Genomic DNA, 18662 nt, shown 5'->3' with positions numbered 1-18662 from the left:
TGAGCCCCAGAAAGCGCAAACGGCACTTATTTGGTCAAATATAATTTCAGCGGGATCTTTCGGGGGGGATGACACGGGATTCTGGCCCGAAACGAAATGAATGATATTGAGCTTTGCGCCGGACAACTTAGGTGGAGTATTACTGTCTGATGAAAAATGGATCTGAAACATAATGCCTCCTGAGAAACTTTCATCAAAATTAAGTTCAGATTAATGTGCTATATTACGCATTTTCAAACTCCAGATAAAGAAAATATTTGGCCGAGGGTCTCTTTCAAATAAGACATCTTTCATTTTCTAACGTAAAGAGGCAGAAGGACAGAAGTTATTGAAGAAGGATGAATGAAGGTAAGAAGTGAAAAATACATAATACCGATTTCCAACCTTCTATTCCTTCGTGACCCACAGATTATCTGAAAGAAACTTTAATAAGACTTTACAGTGAACTGAAACACTGATGGACACACACACACACTGAGCAATGTTTGCTTTTTGTATGCTAAGGTCACATGATGACCCGGAGCATGCTTGGCCAGTATGACCCTGCTCTGTCAGTCAAAATGAATCAAACGGAATGAAATGAAATGAAAAGACACAATCACACTACTGGAAAACCTTCTACGTCTACAAAGAATCCTTCTACATGTACATCTCTAATCTCAGAGGCCTGAAGCTATAAACTCACACTCTGATGATGAGGTTTTGGGTCGAGATTAGCCTCTCAAACTGAAATCAGTCTGGTTTAAGTTTCCTGCCACAGTCCAGAAACATGCGTTTGAGGTTAAGCTGTCAAATAAATTGCCTGTGGGTGTAAATGTGCGACCGCCTGTTTGTCATGTGATGGACTGCTGAAGTCTTCAGGGTGCACTTGGGATCGCCTCCATCAGTATAGAAGACCGATGGATTGCTGTATTTGAAAATGTATTTTCACCTTATATCTATATCTTTACAGTGAATTGTTTGGGCCAAACATAATCATCATTGCAGGCTCAAAAGCCCACTGAAACCAGACACTGACTCCCTGATTTAACATCTTAAGCATTTCTCTCAATCACTGTTGGTTACTGAAAAAAGAGCCAAAAAAAAAATCTTGCACTTATATCTAGCATGTAAAAACAAGTTGGCCAGTAAAGTAATGTAAGCCTGAAGCTGACATGCTGGACTCCGAACGCCGATTGCCATTAAACTATCTGGAAACTGCTGACTGCGTCCGTCAAACGTAAACAGCCGTCTCAGAGGAAAGACGTATGGTGCATTAAGCGGGTATAATTCCCTTTGTGTTTCCATGCCACGAGGATTAAAGCACCGCTGTGGCGGGAGCGAGCAGGTAAAAGCGCCGTAAACCTGCGACCCCCCCCCCCCCCCCCACCCCCCCCCCCCCCCCCCCCCCCCCACCCCCCACCCCCCTATTGCCTTTACGAGGAAACATTAGCCCGCATGCCGGGTCGGACCCGTGGCCACAGAGCGGACGGCTTTGCTTCGATGCCGGCCACACGCCAGTCAAACCCTGAGAGGCAGAGAGAGAGAGAGAGAGAGAAAGAGAGAGAGAGCGAGAGAGAGAGAGAGAGAGAGAGAGGCTGGGGTGGATTCTTCAATCGTCTAATAAACACCAGATGTTCCCTGGGTAATATATACACAGACCCTGTGCCGTGTCCATCTCCACTGCAGGAATAACACAGCCAGGCCGAGTCAGCCAGCATCTGCGGGATCACGTCTACAGCAGCAGCAGCAGGAGGAGGAGGAGGAGAAGGGATGCTGTGTCCCCATGAAAAACCTCACTTTTGGGGGGGGTAGAGAATGAAACGCCAGGCGGACAGATGACGCTTCTGACGAGCGATAAGGCATCAAGTGTGTGGGTGCGAGGGCTGCACGTACAAATCCGAGTCCTCGCAAACCTCTCTTATATCTACGCGACCGGCCTGCAATCCAGAGATAAACGACCAATTGAAATTTCTTTTTTGAAAGAGCGCTCAGAGCTCCAGTGGCCAATGGCGCTCCTCCTTGCCGGCCCTTATCTGTGACAGACTCCCAGAAACTGATAGGGGGGCCTCTGGATTCCGTTCCCCCCGCACACTTACCGGCGGTTTATCTGGAGGCTGGAGCCTCTGTGAAATGGCAAACGGTGCCAGAGATATCATTCAACAAATCCCTGGCCTTCCAGTCCAAGTCCCCCCCCTTCACTCCACCCTCCCGTCCAAGTCCCCTTGTTGTTCCTGCAGATGAGGAACTGACAAGGAGGTAGAGGAGGAGGGGAGGGAAGAAAAATGGCAATACCCTGGCATTGCTCAGTGCTCACCGCGCTGGCCAGGATGACACAACGGCGCTTTAAAGTCACAGGAATAGATAAAATCTGCATTTATAAGTGGCTGCCTGCTATGTAATGTCTCGCCCCAAACAAACCGCTTTCTCATGAATATGTCAGATTTATTCCTCGGGGGCTGCCGCGCACCGGCAGTCGAAGCCAAAACAAGATCCAGCGCTGCCCTGACCCCGGCGAGGATTTAAGAGGACGCCCGGCACGGTCAGGTTTATGTGTTCTCGTCAGCGTGACAGATGTGTAAAGTACATTTTGTAAATGTCAATGGGGGCGTGCCGCATGTTTCGATGCATTTGCAGTCGTTGTAAATCAGTACGGCGGAACCGACCGCGAGCGTCTTTCCCAGATTCCAGACGGTGCGTGGACCAGTCTGCCCTCTGAGCGCATGCATCCACCTGCTCTCTCCTTCAACCCTGAGCAGTCTGGAGCGCTTGATTGTCTCCGTCTCTCTAAGACTGGCTTTAATTTGCATTGGATGATTTTTTTTTTTTTTTTCTTTTCGAACTCCTCAGTAGACCTCAGCTTCAAACGCACATGGACTTGCGTTGCACCGTTTCCACAATGAGGAAGGTGCGTCGGTTACTCACAGCTGGCATTTATTCTTTCAGTTACGTGTCCAACCGGCGGCAGACAATCACAAATCATTTCCCCCGCTACATGGCAGGCGAGATGTCGGATCCGATGATGGGATGCATGTGAAACTCGTGGAGAGATGCTGCTTCTCATAGTTATGTTCCAAATCTTCCAACCTATGATTGATTGAGCCAAGGGGACCTTCGATTTCAGGGGCACGTCTGAAGAAATGCCGTAATGCTTGTATTTCCCACACTGGACTGTAACTTCTGCCTGGTTCTCCAAGACGTTACGCACACCCTGACCGACCGTTATCGCTGGACAAGCACTTGAAGCACTTCACTGTGATGCCAACGGGAGAACAAATGTCTGTCAGTGAGTTTTTTTTACAGAGACAAACCTAGCATTTTAGCATATTTAAGCTGATTGTTTTGGGATTGTATCAGTTAACTTGATATTTTCAGTTTAGTCTTTCTGCTATTATCAGCCTCAGGAATTTTATTACCCTCACAGAGTTTGAACTACATTTAGTTTCAGGCCACACACCTACCTCACACTTTGAGAAACAGCCTCCAGCATCAGTAAACAGCTTTTTTCAGCCACCATCACGGCATCGTCTATTACTCAATGAACATGTTTTCAACTAAGTGTAGCAGCGTGTACATATTCCACCCCCAAGAAAACTGTCCTTTTACCATTAACTCTAAAATTCTCATACTATTCTTCACGGCTCAGACAGAAACGTTAAACAGAACATTGAAATAGGTGACATGTCCAAGTTGAAACAAATGTTGTCAGTGTACAGTGAACCATTCATAATGCATGATCTTTACAATTGGAATAAATTCAAGCCAACAAAGACAAGATGAAGAAATAAATATATCAACTGATCACTTAATGGGCTAAATATTGAAGAGAGATATTGGCAACAGCCTTCATTTTTTATCACTTTTGGGTGACCTACACATTCCCCCCTCTTAAAAATTCTCTGGATCCACCTCTGGAGTAGAGAACTCCTCAAACAAATCATCATATAGTCATGAAGACTTGTTACTGTCCCATGTGGTTAGAAAGTGGAGAACGTTCAAAGTACCAACAATTCATTTCAACGAGAAGCACAAATTCTTCAGGCCACTGTTTACTTTGAACTGAGAGCTGTTTAAATGCTTGGAGCATTCTCATCCCAGGGTGTTGCTAAAGATGTGTTGAGACTTTCTAGAATGACCAGAAACCCCAGAACTTTGGTACATCCACACTGACACGTTTATCTTTTTTTCTAACATTGACATAATCTAGAACTCAGACAGTCTGGATCTTTGGCACAAGGCAGATGTTGAGTCATACCAGACGTTGGCACACTCCATAGCTTTTACACAATTCTGATACGTTCTAGAACTCTGACACTACTACAGATCTGACACATTTACAACTCACAGATCCCAGAACTCTCTCACAATGCAGAAATTTTACATTTTCCAGACCTTTCAACGCTCTAGAACTGTCCGAAATACCGTCATTTCAGATCAGTTTCAGTCGAGACTGAAGAAGAATGAACGTGGACGTTTCCATATTTTGTAACTGGCTCGAGAAAGTCGCAACAGTCTTCACTCAAGGTTAATTTTCTGAAATTACTTCGTACACATTCCAGATAAATCTTTGTGGCTCCTTTCAATAGTTTCCAACCAGGAACCAAATGTACCATCATTGTCTTTGACTGGAACGAGGATGTTTGTTCGTCTCGTCTCCTGGACGGATAAGACTGAACCAATCTGATAGCAGCGGACTGCGGGAAGCAACCTTTCACCTCTCTATCTGCTAAGTAATTGGGACAAAGTGTGTGTTAGTGTGTGTGTGTGCGTGCACGTGCGGCAGCCGTCTGTGGGAGGACGTTACTCACGAGGCATGATGCCTTGGTCTGCCAGCTGCTCTCGAGTCCTCCTCTGCTGAAGTCTTAACTGTAGGACTGAAGATGGGGGGAGGAGGAGGAGGAGGAGAAAGGGAAAGGTGAGGGAGAGGAGAAGAGACAGGTGAGGGACAGAGCAAAGCAGGGAAACACGTCTGCATATCTGCACAGGACAACTCTACACAACAAGTTTGCCCACAAATATTTCTGCGAGCAGGATGTAGGGAATGATAAACACAGCTCCTGGCTTTCAAACAGATCTGCTCAGCAGTGTGTGGTCCAGTGTGTGTGTGTGTGTGTGTGTGTGAGTGTGTGTGTAAGAAGTGGTCTAGGTGGGAGCCCGAGGTCATAAACACAGAGCCTCCTCCATGTCTGTCGATCTACGACTTGCTTTCTCTGTCTGCGTGTGTTTTCCGTCCCCTTCCGTTATCCGGAGGGTTGGATCTGACGGACGGGGATGAAATGTTCCTCCTCTCGTCTTGAGGTGGTTTTCGTGTGCGGGCCGTGGCTTGAGCGCGCATTTCTTCCGATGCAAGCTAACGACTTTGGAGCCGCATGGAGCACCTCCGTTATGTAACGCCAGGCCTTTCCCTTCATCTGACATCTGCTTCGGTTTACAGAGGAGGAGGAGGGGAGGTCGTGACCTGCTGGTCGCAACACCACACGCAGCAAACTCAGACATCAGTTGATGACTGGAAGCCGACCAAACATGTAACCGATACAGTTCCCGTTGGTTTTGTTTTTCTGTCACCTTACATACACACAAATCCATGTGCCAAAGTGACTGTTTGCTAGTCGCTAGCTTGTTCTTGATCTGTTTTATTGCTAATCAATAAAGGCTCTTCAAGAAAGAAACTACTCAGCTTGTTTAGAGATATTTAAATTAAATTGTCAGATGTTCACTTTTTTTATTTTTTTTACAGACTGATTGTAAGTCTATTCTATGCTAAGTCTGCCAATTTGTTATGTAGGTACAACATATTATTCAAGGTAATAATACAGGTGACATGCAGTCTGTGTGCTAATGCTAATTTCATTCAAAAGAAAAAATTTCTTAAGCTGCTAATCTGCTAATGCTCATTTTAGCCATGAGCTAGCTAACTGCACGCAGCAAGTTTATGTGACAGTTACTGTACATGGGCTGTATATGAGCGAATGATCAATTCAGGGAAATTTACAAATTTTTACACAGGAATTTTGAATCAATAAGTATATTTGCCCAGCAAAATTTGTATCCATTAATGCTTATTTCATTCATTTAAGGTTTTATTTTGTTTAAAGGCTAGTTAGATTTATTGGAAAACATTTCTCTTCGATTTCTTGTGTCTTGCTGAGGCTGTTGTTGAAGTTTGCTACTGCTAAACCAAACATCCCAACTAGCTAATTTCAAATATTTCAGTCTTACTTTTATCACCAAATTCTTCTTGTTTCTTTAAAAGATAACTGTAACATTGGTGTTGTTTATTCTTTTCATTTGAATATTTTTCTCTTGCACAAATAAAAGTGCCATAGCGCTGATAACTGTTTGTTAATGTAGAGGTGTTAATAATTTTTGTCAAGCAGATGAACCTTTTGAAATATTTATTGTAAGGTTTTTTTTTTTTTTTTTTTTTAATCAAAGTTGTAAAAAACTTGTTTTTTGGCAGCTAACATTGTAGTATACCAAGTATGTGGAAGTCTCAATTTTATAAATTCATGGAAGGTCTCTGGCTTCTTTTTTTTTTTCTAACACGTAAGAAAACAGGTGAAAAATCAAATGTAACTTCTCCGTGTTATGTTAACGGACAGGTTATCAATAATTCTGCCTGGAAAAGCAGTGCAGCTGCCATATAATCCGCTCTCTCTGCTGAAAAGCCTGTCGGAGGCCAAAGGGCTGCCGGTCCTGATTACAGAGCGTACATGTTATAGAGAGCGGGCCCGAGCCGGGCTGCGTAATCACAGATCACTGAACCACGCTCTGCTTCTCTCACTGTTGACTTTGAAACTCAAGACATTTGTTTCAACTTGGGCTTTCTTGACAACAAAGGACATACAAATCCACGGCCGCATTTACAAGATTTTAGATTTACGGTGTAAATAAATTATCACGCGGGCCTGGTTTGCGCTGGCGAAGTGGCGATAATTACACAAGCTAGCGGAGTGATATCCGGATTTATCGTCCCGCGCGTCCACAGCCACCACAACAGAGAGAAACAGGGTAATAATAACAGCACGCTTTCACGCTTACAAGACCAGCAACTTCGTGAAAGAGCTCAGTGTTTGTTAGTCCTGAAAGACCCTTCAGCGAGAGCAAGGACTGCATTTACGACAGATGGATGAGCGTGTCTGTATAACATGCGATAAACAGGTATTCCTCAATGAAGAATTAGGTTTATTTTAGTGAAATACCTCTGTAGAACGTGGAAATCCACCTTAAAACAGAACTCGCATATTTTATTTATACTCTGTCAGGTGTTTCATGCTATTCCCTTTACCTAGCTAAACATTAGGAAAGGTTCAGAATGATGGCACGTCAAAGGCTGGGATCCAAACAAATTGCTAACTGTACAACACTAAATAGCTTAAGACTGACTTCCATTAACAAAGTTTGGTTCCCAGTTTCAAAAAGTGTAAATAAAGTAGATAAAAGAATAATAATGCTGGCACTTTATAAAGCAACATTTCACATGAGGGTTTTCAAAGCTATCATATCCTGGACGACTCTTTCACAAAACTGACGTAAACAACAGCTTGCTCCTGTCCCCAGTAAAGAAATTATTTAACACTTCCAGGAAGTTCTTCAACTATTGTAGAACTTTGCTTGGTGGAATTCAGTGACAGCACAGTTTTTGGCTAACTTGACCATATCGTACCGTCAAAAACTAAACTAACAATATGGCTAGCGGGTGACTCTTAAACTTAACAGATGTTTAGAATATTGTACATTTTGCTTCACAAGTTTTTTTTTTCCTTCAAAGTGAGCAGTACACGACAAAACAACTTCAGTGGGTGGGGCTAGACAGCAGTACTTCCTGGTTCCAGAGCCAATCATATGTGAGTTCCCGAGGTTGCCCTCACGCTCAGTCGTCAGACTTTCAAAATCAAGGACGTCAAACTTGAACGGAGCTGATATTTACGCTGAAAATCTTTCAATCTAAAAAATCTATCAATTTCTACATATTGTGATCAATTTATTAAATAAAAATCAAACACTTCTTCACACACGTTGAAAGTAGAGTTAGTGTGAAATAAATAAATAAATAAAATAAATAAATAAATAAATACTCTTTTGTTTCAAATGTGTTGATCCCACATGAAAAAATATCTTGTTGATTCTCACAATGTAGCAATACGATGTTGTGCATCCAAAGGTGAGAAATCTCATATTTTCTGTCACTGTGGCGATTTTCAAATTAAAACGACAGCTTGGAAGACTATTCAGGACACAGACCATCATGAAGCTCATTAACTGAAGCAGGACTGAGTGAATTGGGATCAAATGTGACCATTTAACTGCTGCACGACTGTGATGTTTGGTGGATCTGCACCTGCCCAGTGGACAGTGACTACGCAGATGACACTTTGGTTTTAAGACACACTTGACGCCTGTGTCACATGGTTACATAATGGCAGCCGTTGTCGCCGCAGTTTTTAGGGAGCCGTTAATCAAGCCGGCCTGAGAACTAGCCGCTAACACGCTCACAAAACACTGGGTGCCCCCGCTGGGAGCACTTAAAGCAGATCTCTATCTTTCTTTTTAGCTTCAGCCATGCAGCAGCCGTTCCCATGGCTTTGATAAAGTCAAAGCGGAGTGTGTTTTTGCGGTAACTCGAACCCGCAGCAGCTTAAAGAAAGCCATAAATCTGGAGAAAGTCAGATCATCTTTGACCCTCGTGCCCTCTTCATGTCATCGGCTGTCATCCCGAGGAGATTTACAGGCGTATTTGACTCTGCTTATGAACGATGTTTCACTGGCATTCGGTGGCGTTGATGGTAACCTGTTCACCCACCTGACTGTCGGATCAGTTTATCTTTACATCTGTGCTGCATTAGAGTGACCGACCCATTCACCTCAGGGAAAAGCAGTGAAACCACCCTCTTGTTTTGCCCCCGACGGGGGTGGAAGTCATTTCCCCACAGCCTGCCCGCCCCGCTCATGTGCTCCAAACAGCTCCAGAGGAAAAACATCATTTAGCCGGGACATTTCTCGCATGCCAATTACAGCTCGAAGGAGTCAAGAAGTGGAAGCGAGTCAGAGCGGCTGGTACCAAAGAGATCCTAAAAGCTGCTTTTGATCCACTCTCAGTTACATTTTCCTCAAGGAGGTGGCAGTGTTGGTCAGACTACACACACTGAAGCTCTGGCACTGAGTGCATCTTCAAGATGAAGGCAGAGAAAGTGTGTATGAATGAGAAAGTGATGGACTGAAGGGACATGAAGCTCTGGCATCTGATAGATGTTAAGACTTTGATTGGTCCCTATTCTGCTTTCCAGATGTGCGCGCACACACACATTCACATCCACACACACAAAGGCATGCACCAGCTTCCAATGAAGCCACATTTAGATAACCCCTGACCTCCCCCCCCCCAACATCTAATCTCCATTTATCACAGTAATAGAGTCTGCGGCTGGTTTCTCTCAGCGGCAGCAACAAGTTAACTGCGAGGACGGAACAAGTGCACCAACCTGCCCGAGACGCCACTCATGCACTCACAAGGACACACTCAAAAAAGAAGCCCCGTCATTCGCACAGTAAAGAGTTGGGAAACAAATCCTCGCATGGACAATGACAGTTTGGGTTATTCCTCCCAACTTGTCATTGCATGAACAACAGTTGCACCAGTGCATATGCCAAAAAAAAAAAAAAAAAAGGTGAATCCATTGATGAGAAATCAATGTGAATAACCCAACTGGTCACTGCATGAATGACAAATTGGGATGAAACCAAACCAAATTTGTCGTTACCCAAATGAAGATTCAGGCCGAATAACCCAACTTATCATTGCACTGATGGTGAATTGGGACGAACCCTTCACCAACCCCGTCATTCGCTCAATGATGAGTTGGGTCATCCGTCTCTTTGCCCTTGCTTGTGACACACACCTGCAGAGGAGTTCAATGCCAAAACTTGGCCACCAAATTGCTTTCAGGCAGACAGCTGTGCAGAGAAGAGGTGAAGCCACGGATCGCCCGACTTACCTGATCTAAACTTGCTTCGTATCAGTATGGAGTGCTCAGAGCCCAGAAGAGTCATAATGCTCACAGTACAGTTCCAGTGTTTAGAGGCTGCAAAATAAAGTCACCGCGACCCCGCCGGCCACCTCTGGAGCCCGCTCCGAGATGAGACGGAGCCCGCCTCATCAGAGGAAACTCTAGTGTGTGTGTGTGTGGGGGGAAACGAAGCGTCTGTGAGCCGGCAGCCCCCCGCTCTCTCTCCCCCCTCTGGTAGCCGATGTGGGAGAGAGTGTGTGTGTGTGTGTGTGTGTGTGTGTGTGTGAGTCTGCGGTAAGGCCCTGACGAGGCTTTGGTCCCATCCAGCTGAGAGCTCTGAGCAAAGCAAGGGGACAAGCGCAGAGAGATATGCCCCGGGAGGAGGGGCGAGACGGCAACAAGGGTTTTCCTCCACCGAAGCCCCGCCTGCTACATCCCACCCCCCCCCCCCCCACCACCCCACCCCACCCCGCCCCCCCGGAGGCAGAACGGGACTCGGCTGATGACTTCTTCCTCCCTTGTTACCAGTGTAAATATATCTGCCTATCAGCCCCTGCTGAGCGTCATTAGAGGAGAGAGTGAGAGCTGGACGAGGGAGGGAGGGAGGGAGGGAGGGAGGGGGCTCCAGATAGACGCTCCGGAGCAGATAGTGGAAAGGAGGGAAGAAGTGTGGAAGAGCAGGAAGATTCGTATCTGAGCTCCTCTGGAATTCTGCTTCACAACCGTTTTCCAAAATATTGATATTTACCTAACGTTTGATACGGACGTAGCCCGTCTTCAGACTGAAAGTAGACAAAAATAAATAGAGAAACAGATAGATTATTATGACTTGGATCTCAGAATGACGACTCTTTATTATCTTTCCTCAGAATTCTGGCCTAACGTTAGAATAATGGCAATGATATTTAAAATTTTTATTTTGATAATTTTATTTCTTGTCACTTTTTAGACCCTTTCTTCCTCCGAGACTCTTTTCCTCAAATTTTGAGATCAAAGTTAGAGTTCAGATTTTTGGAACAAATTTGCCTTTTTCTTCCCTCGCAATTCTGACTCTTTCACTTATTGTCACACTTACCTTTTAACCTCTGTATTTTGAGATTTTTTGAAAAAAATGTATCTTCCTCTTAATTCTGACTGTTTTCTTCTCCAGAATTCTTTACTTTTATCTCCAAATTTGGAGGTTCAACTTAGAATTCTAGCCAGAAATTTTTTTTTTTTTTTTTTTCCTGAATATTGTTTTATCAAAATCTTGAACTTTCTAGTTGTGCAAATCTGATCCTCCTCAATAAGAATGATCTCTGCAGACATCCCAACTTCACTTTCTTTTTTTTTTTCAATTTCAGCATGTGTCAATTAAAGATGCACTGACCAATAAATTCAAATTTACATCAACATTTATGTGCAGAGAGGAATCAGACAGCTGCAGCTCTGCAAAGAGTTTTAGGTTCTTTTATTCACGGTTTTGCTGAAAAATATTTTCCAATAAAGTTGCAAACAATCTCCATCAGTGCTTAAGTACGTACATATAGCTATAAGCAAATGTTAGGTTATTCTTACTAATATATATATATTTGTTTTTGGATTCATTCATCGTCTGAAATGCAGTTAACTGATCTTAAAGCCACTTGTTTCTGAACCTTCAGTAAGTCGGATTCATCCGATCACCCCGCAGCTGAGAAGCTAATGTTAGCAGCGCTTTGATCGCAGATCCTCCAGCCGGCGTTCAACAAAGCTCTCCTTCCTCCGGCTCCCACATACCAACCGGACATTTGTCCAAGCTGAAGTGAGTCTGCGTCCCCACCGTCCTCTGAGGACCAGCTGCAGCTCCCATACAGCGCAGAGCCTCCCTGAACGTCTGTCGACAGTCACTGAGGATTCCTCTGCAGCTGCTCCGTCTTTGATTTGGACCAAACAAGCCAATGACGACTCAAAAAAAAAAAAAAAAAAAAAAAAAAAATGCTAGAAGACTTTCTGATTCGGACACGTAAACGTGTTCTCATGCATGCGCTCTTGTTTCTCTTGGGTGACAGGTGTCGTGGTTCCAGGACCAGATTAGAGGCTTCAGTGAGGATATGAGGAGGCTCAACACTGAATCTCAGTGCAAACGTCTCACTTCCTGTCCTGACACTGTGCAAAGGCCAGCTCAGAGAAATCACAATACGGTGTTTAAGGATAAACTCCTCCTTTCTTCGCTCCAAGATACACTATTTTCTTTTGATTATTTATGTTGGTGCAGGACCAAGAAAACCGACTGCGTTTTTAACAGGCGCTAAAAGAATTGAGTCTGAATTGTTGACTTTATGGTTGTCAAACTCATTTTCCAGGCTTTGACCACTTTTCTTTGATAAAACTGCGCTAACATAAATTTTTATTCAAATCTGGGGGTGTCAAACATGCGGCCCGTGAGCCAAAACCGGCCCACCAAAACGTCTAGAAGATTGGACCCCGATTTTTCCATACAAGTAACTGCTGTTTCTCATTCATCTTCAGCTAGCTAACTTGATGATGTAGCATTAGCATCAAAACTGCAAAATGCCGTATGCGGAAATGTGCGGCTAAGCTGATACACAGATGAAGGGGGAAATAATCAAGTCCTGCAGGCCCTATCAGCCACACAGAGCATTTCAATGCCTTCCACATCTTTGTTTTGGTTCAGTCTCACCACTCTTATCAAGCTATATTTAGCAAACCACAAGCAGCGACTTCTATTTAAAACCTGCACCTGCTGTTAGCACCATGGAGCTGACAACCAGAGGTGGGGCCATTTTTGTTTTCCCACAGGAACTCTCGAACTCCAAACTCTTATAAAACCCATTTGTAGTTGTTAAAATTTTTAAAATTTTGATAATAGTGTAGCAACTGGGCTCTGTTTACGTGACAGTGTTTTTAAGTGAAAACTGAAGACTTTTGTTTTGTTTTTGGTGCATTTTACATACATGTGTTTTGATCAAATGTTCATGATGTGCACTTGTTTCTTTTTTTTTGTCTGTTTTTCTTTTTTGGTCATAGTATAAAACAGAATATGCTGTGGGAAAAAGCATTCCCCTGACCCTCGTTCATTCTGCTGCTCTCTGGCGCCCTCCATTGGAGGAGTGGATCAAACTTTGACAAAACTTACTATGATAATGACATTGGACTAAACACAATTCCACCTTTTCTTTTCCTGAGCTCATCAATTCTGAGAATCAGTGAAAAATCAAAGAATTTACTGAACAAAAACTTTAATTTGCTTGTGACTATTTTGTACATTTTTGCCAGCTTAAAGAGAAAAATGATGGATTTTGGACCTTTGGCACCCTTTTAAAACTCTGTTTCTACCATCTACATTTGGTTCAAAAGTCAATATAGTGAAAATTTCCCACCCTGCCCACTTTCAGTTGGCTAATTACGAGAAATACCAAAGAGAAGTGGGTGATCACAAACCTTTTCTTTCCCCGCCAGTGCTGTAAAAACCTCTGCGATGGGCTGCTAATCAGTCATCGAGAGCTTTGTCCGGCAACAGCTCACTGCTCCTGCCTCCCCGCCATCCATTTTAATCTCCTCACACCATAAACACTGCTGGGCCTTTGTTGCCAGAAGGAGCCTCTGCACACACTGCATCAAAACACAAAATAATGTTTAATGTTATGAATGATAGGCGCTATCTGTTTGCTTTTAGCTGTATGAGTGAGTTTTGAAAAAAAAGAAAAAAACTCATACAATACTAAAGTCAAATATTTACATAGAAGCTTCTGGAGCTGGAGATCTATCTCTGACAATGCTGAGTACATTTCTTTTTTTTTTTTTTTCTGTGTGAGTGTGTGGTGAGTGAACACAAATCACAAAGGTGCACGTGCGCGCACACACACATGCTCGCGGCGCTGTGTCTTAATTAGCAGGTGAAAGTGCTTAAAGGGAAGGTCCTGTCAGAGAGTCTGACAGTGTACACACAGCGTCTCGGACGGATTCCTGAGGAGGTCACCCAGCCCCGGCTTAATCCTCCCCTTTAATTGGGCCCCGTGTCAACGGACGTGACAAGTCTCATCTGAACTGTCTGGAGCTGCACATGTGTGAGTGTGTGTGTGATGAAAAAAGACAAAAAGATTACACTCATACACCAATCAGACAGATCTGAGTGTGCGATATATACAGTAGGCGTTCGATGATCGACTGAAAAATCCACATTCCGCGACGCAGTGGAACGTGTTTATTGGCCAACCGCGCAGACATCTACATCAAAAAATGACTGTTAGTGTTTTGCGTGATTTCTAGTGTTTTAGATGAAGCAGATGTGAAGAGCTAAAATAGCCAAAACTGAACAAAACGTCCAAACTCAGTGAAGGGATAGCAGAGACAGTCTGGATCGTCCCACCGTCCGCCACTTCCAGTAGACGATGATTCACTGGTATGTCGGAGCCCGGGCTGCTGATAGGAGCAGCCACGTATTTTAAATGCCTCGGATGTCTCCGCTCGTGTGCCACCGGTGGAATCCAGCGGTCCCCAGCAGGCCATTTGCCTGACACAGTGTCACAGGAGGAAGTCTGCTGGAATGCACCGTCCGGGTCAGTATGGAGGGGAGCGTGTGCTGGACAGCATGTAGCAGCTGTTGTTCTGCATGGGAAAATAAAGACGTTTAATGGCCATCATCCCGCTGTCTTCAAGCCGACTGTCCTCCCATCCTTCCTGCCTGCTACCAGCAGAACCACAGATAGAAATCTTTGAATCAAATTGAAATAAGCAGGAGGACGAATTGGTGACCTTCTATTGGATGGTAATCCAATCTAATGGCCCGTGACTTATTCTAGAGGGTTTTCCATGAAAGTTCCTTAAAGATTTTTAACAGTTTTTGATGTGGGTTTTTGCCTTTGTGATCCATCGAGCTGGATCCAAAACAGACTGAAAACTAAAAGTGATTGCCATGGACCCAACAGGCAGAAGAAGGAAGCATACAGTTTTGATCCCATTGGGGGAAATAACTTCTCTGCATTTATTCAGTCTTATTCATAACAAACCTTAACGACACATACAAGGAGGAGCGCCAAGCATCAAATGCCTTGCTCGGAGACCCACAGTGGTGATCTGTCAGCTGTGGGTCTTGAATGAACAAACGTCTGAACCTCTCCTGCCTCAGCACCACTGACCACCTCTTTGTTTTGGCATTAGAACCAAATGATGCCCAAAGGAATCCCACCATCGTCCCAACCCGCGAACCGGGGTCCGTGTTTCAACAACATGCGACCCAACTGAACTGTGCAGGTCAACAAACACAAACACCATGTTTTCCATTCGAGGGAGGTGGAATATATTTTCATGTGTCGCACACTGGTGCAAATTCACTTTTACAGAAAGTTGATTTTTCGGGATCGCTGTGTGTATAACCCCCTTCAAGTTCGCCCCGACATGAAGGACAGATTTATTTTCTTTCACTAACCTCTCTAACATGAACTGCCACTGTTGTTGTTTCTGCCAAGGTGGTTACTTCAGTAGTTTCTATTTCTGATGGTTTTACTTCCCTGTGAGCAATTCCAGATGAAGCCTGACTTCTGCTTCCACACCGCAGCCTCTCACTAGTGTACTTTTGGTAGAACTCAATCAGAAGGAAACAACAAAAATAAATAGAATATCATATTTTTTTTCTGTAGAAAGGTTCCTTTTTCGGAAAAAGCCTGGAAGAGAGGTAATCTGGACGATACCGGACGCAGTGTGAGAGTGAGGGAACATTACAGTTGATGCATGTTCGGTGGTGTGCGATCGAAGAGGAGGAGGGAGGCTGGAGATAAGAGGCTTGATAGAGCGCGAGTGAAGAGTTTGTTTGATTACAAGAGATGAGGTTGTCGGGTCGGGAGTGCACAGGATATGGGTGGTGGTCTGGTAGGGTATGTGTGTGTGTGTGTGTGTGTGTGTGTGTGTTACAGGACAGACAGGGCGGCCTCCCCAGCAGCAGCTGTGTTGTGTCAGTGTGAGTGCTGTCGTGCTGCTCAGATAGCTGCTTTCTGCTGCCTGTTGCTCTCAGGTAAACAGATTTTAATAACAAAATTAGCCAGCGTCAGTTTTTTCCTGGCAAAAAAAAGCTCAATTTGCTGCTTGTCTCAGCGCTGCGGTCCAATGAACATTATCGGCGTCTGATCAACCTTATCAGAAGGAAAAGAAACGTGAATGCCGTGGAACGAAAACAGTGTGAGCAAAGTCTGAGAAATTAAAGCATAAGAAGGGGCACTGGGGGAACAGCGATATTGGAGGAGACAGAAATGTGCTGCAAGAGGTGAAGCAGGGTGGGAAAGAGAGACCTAGACGTGCACGGAGCCAGACGTGGAGTCAGGTTTGCCGTCTTCCTCTCCGCCTGCGAGCCGCGGTTTGTAATGAAGTTCCAGAGGGAGCGGGCCGAATCCAAACCAGAAGTGACAGAAAGACGAGCCTGAGCCAGCAGCAGCGGCAGCAGCGCGAGCGAATCCCACCTCCGCACCCCCACACCCCTCCCGTCTCCACTTCGCTTTCAGTTCTGCTCTCTCTCCACCTTTATCTCTGGCACGGTCGCTTTCGCTCCACGTTCTATCCGCTGGGTGCAATCGGCACACGTCCGCTGCCGGGTTGGAAATGTCAGCGTGTCTGCGAGACGGTCGGAGCTGTGACCGATCCGAACGGGATTCCCAAAGTCCCCGAGCATCGACTCAAAACCAGCGGAAAGCGCCAAGGGGGGGGTGCTGTTTTGTGTTTTCTGGTGCTTGTTTAGGTTTTGGCAATAGATTCGCCTCCTCTGCCGTCTGCAGGTACTGGCGGGTGGCCACGTCGGCTCGGGCGTGTGTGTGTGTGTGTGTGTGTGTGTGTGTGTGTGTGTGTGTGTGTGCCTGCAAAGCTTCAGCACAGAGACGGGCCTGCATCACTACAGCTTAACTCTAACTCCTGCCTATTACCCAGGGCTATGCGCCGGATTTATCTGGTATTCCCGAAACTTCACTATCAGAAATTTAATAACTCCAAGTCGACTTTGTTGTTGTTAATGTGTGCGTCCGTGAGTCACGGGCCAGATGAAAGGGGCTTCGAGAGCAGCCGGGGCTGGTGCCAAAGTGAATTTCTTCGGTCGTGCTTGACGGAGCCATAAAGAACAAGCAATTAACTTTAAATTTGTTAGCTTGACAAAGAATGAGTGAATATTAGCTAAAAACGATTCCAGAGCAAACAGTTTTGCTGCGGTGGATGGTAGAAAGACGAGCGACTTTTAATGTGTGATACAGTAGCACAGCGGCAAAAATCTGCATAAGAACTTAATATGCTCTTGACATCTGAAGCAAAATCATGCATGACACGAGTAAGGAGCCAAAGGGACAAATACCTCAACAAACAGCCTCTGTGGGTTTTTCTGAAAATTCTCTCTACTTAATTAATTGTTCGTTCATCTCTAATTGTGATCACATTTAAAAGAGAAAACCTAACTGACTTTTATCAACCCCGTGAGAAATGATGTACTTCCAACAGTAACGGAGGAACTTGTTGTGGTCGAAACGGTATGTGCAGTTCTATTGCAAGTCAAAGTAGCTCATGCAGATGAGTTGGGTAAAAAGTTCATCGGTGCGTCTTATCGAAAGTATTTGTGTATTTTTAGAAAAGTATTTTACTTTTCGAAAAAGTTTCTAAACAAAGGAGGTGAAAGTCGTTTGAGTCTCTGAAGTGGCGATTTAGATCAGTATCGTTTGACTTTGACAGTGAACCCGTAGAGGACATAAAGAAAAGAACCACTCGCACAAATATTTAACTATCTGCATATCCCGAGCCAGTCCAGCACTTCCCAAATGGCCTGGCTGAAATGGCCTGTCAGCCAGTACATTCTTTCTCTGAATGAGGGCCGAGCAGAGCTGTGTTTATGTTGGTATGACCCAACCCTCGTCAGCCCTCCTTCCCCCACTGACGTCGGCTTGACAGAGTAAAACACGCTGCTCCAGACGCTGATACCGGGTCAGATCTGTGAATAAAAATACAGTTTGACCGAGGTTCAGCCGCAGGGTAATCAGATGTGGGAACGACGCTCCAGGCGGATGACAGATGGAGAGCAGACACCGGGGTTTGCCACGGGCCACGGTCCGATCCCGAGCTGGTATCGCCACGCTGGACTTCTCTTGACCCTCCAGGACCAAAAGGCTTATTTATAGGACCGTGTCTGTGTGTGTTTATCTGCCTCCGTGTATGTGGGTGTGTGTCACATGTGTGTGCATGCTCGCCCGGAGGGGAGTACGTCTTATCAGCACCCCGGAGCATTCATCAGGGGTGACATTTTCTGCCATTCGGCGTTCAAAGCAAACACCCGGCTGCGTGTGCTATCTCCGCTCGGCGGGATGTTGAGAGGCCTGACTTATGCGACTTGTCAGTAAGAAATTATGCTATCGTCACGCTGACCCATTGATTCGGTACGTTGCCCCTTCTTATTATTTTTCCCGAGATAGGTGACTCAGTGGGACAAACCTTCCTTTCTTCCTCGACCGAATCTGAAAGCTGAATCAACAAAGGGGCACCAACAGCTACATGGTCCTGCTTGCTTTTAACACCCCAGAGACCCTCTGTGGGTCGTGATCAAATGTTGTTCTAGGGTTCTGGAAGGGGCTGCATGTGTGTTTTGGTCTTTTTTTTTCAATATCTATCTTTCTGGTCTCTGTGTGTCTTGACCCCACTGCACCTTTTCAAGCTCGGTGGGTTGGAGAAAGTGTT

The 18662-nt window shown here is 45.0% G+C and overlaps 1 protein-coding gene across 9 annotated transcripts in view; it reads right to left on the bottom strand.

Moving 5' to 3' along the window:
• myocd (myocardin) overlaps positions 1 to 18662 on the bottom strand; it is a 71823-nt gene that overhangs the window by 16886 nt on the left and 36275 nt on the right. For 6 of the 9 annotated variants that reach the window (XM_030097651.1, XM_030097654.1, XM_030097658.1 and 3 more), the window contains exon 3: positions 4788 to 4853. In XM_030097651.1, the coding sequence (XP_029953511.1) occupies positions 4788 to 4853 (66 nt within the window). Of the gene's footprint in view, positions 1 to 4787; positions 4854 to 9974; positions 10284 to 18662 lie in introns of those variants that run through there. The other 3 variants (XM_030097656.1, XM_030097657.1, XM_030097660.1) reach the window with 2 other exon arrangements.

This window comes from Salarias fasciatus, chromosome 8, assembly GCF_902148845.1.
Source record: "Salarias fasciatus chromosome 8, fSalaFa1.1, whole genome shotgun sequence".
NCBI lineage: Eukaryota > Metazoa > Chordata > Actinopteri > Blenniiformes > Blenniidae > Salarias > Salarias fasciatus.
The sequence above is the reverse complement of the archived record's forward strand: the minus strand, read 5'-3'. Positions and strand labels throughout refer to the sequence as shown.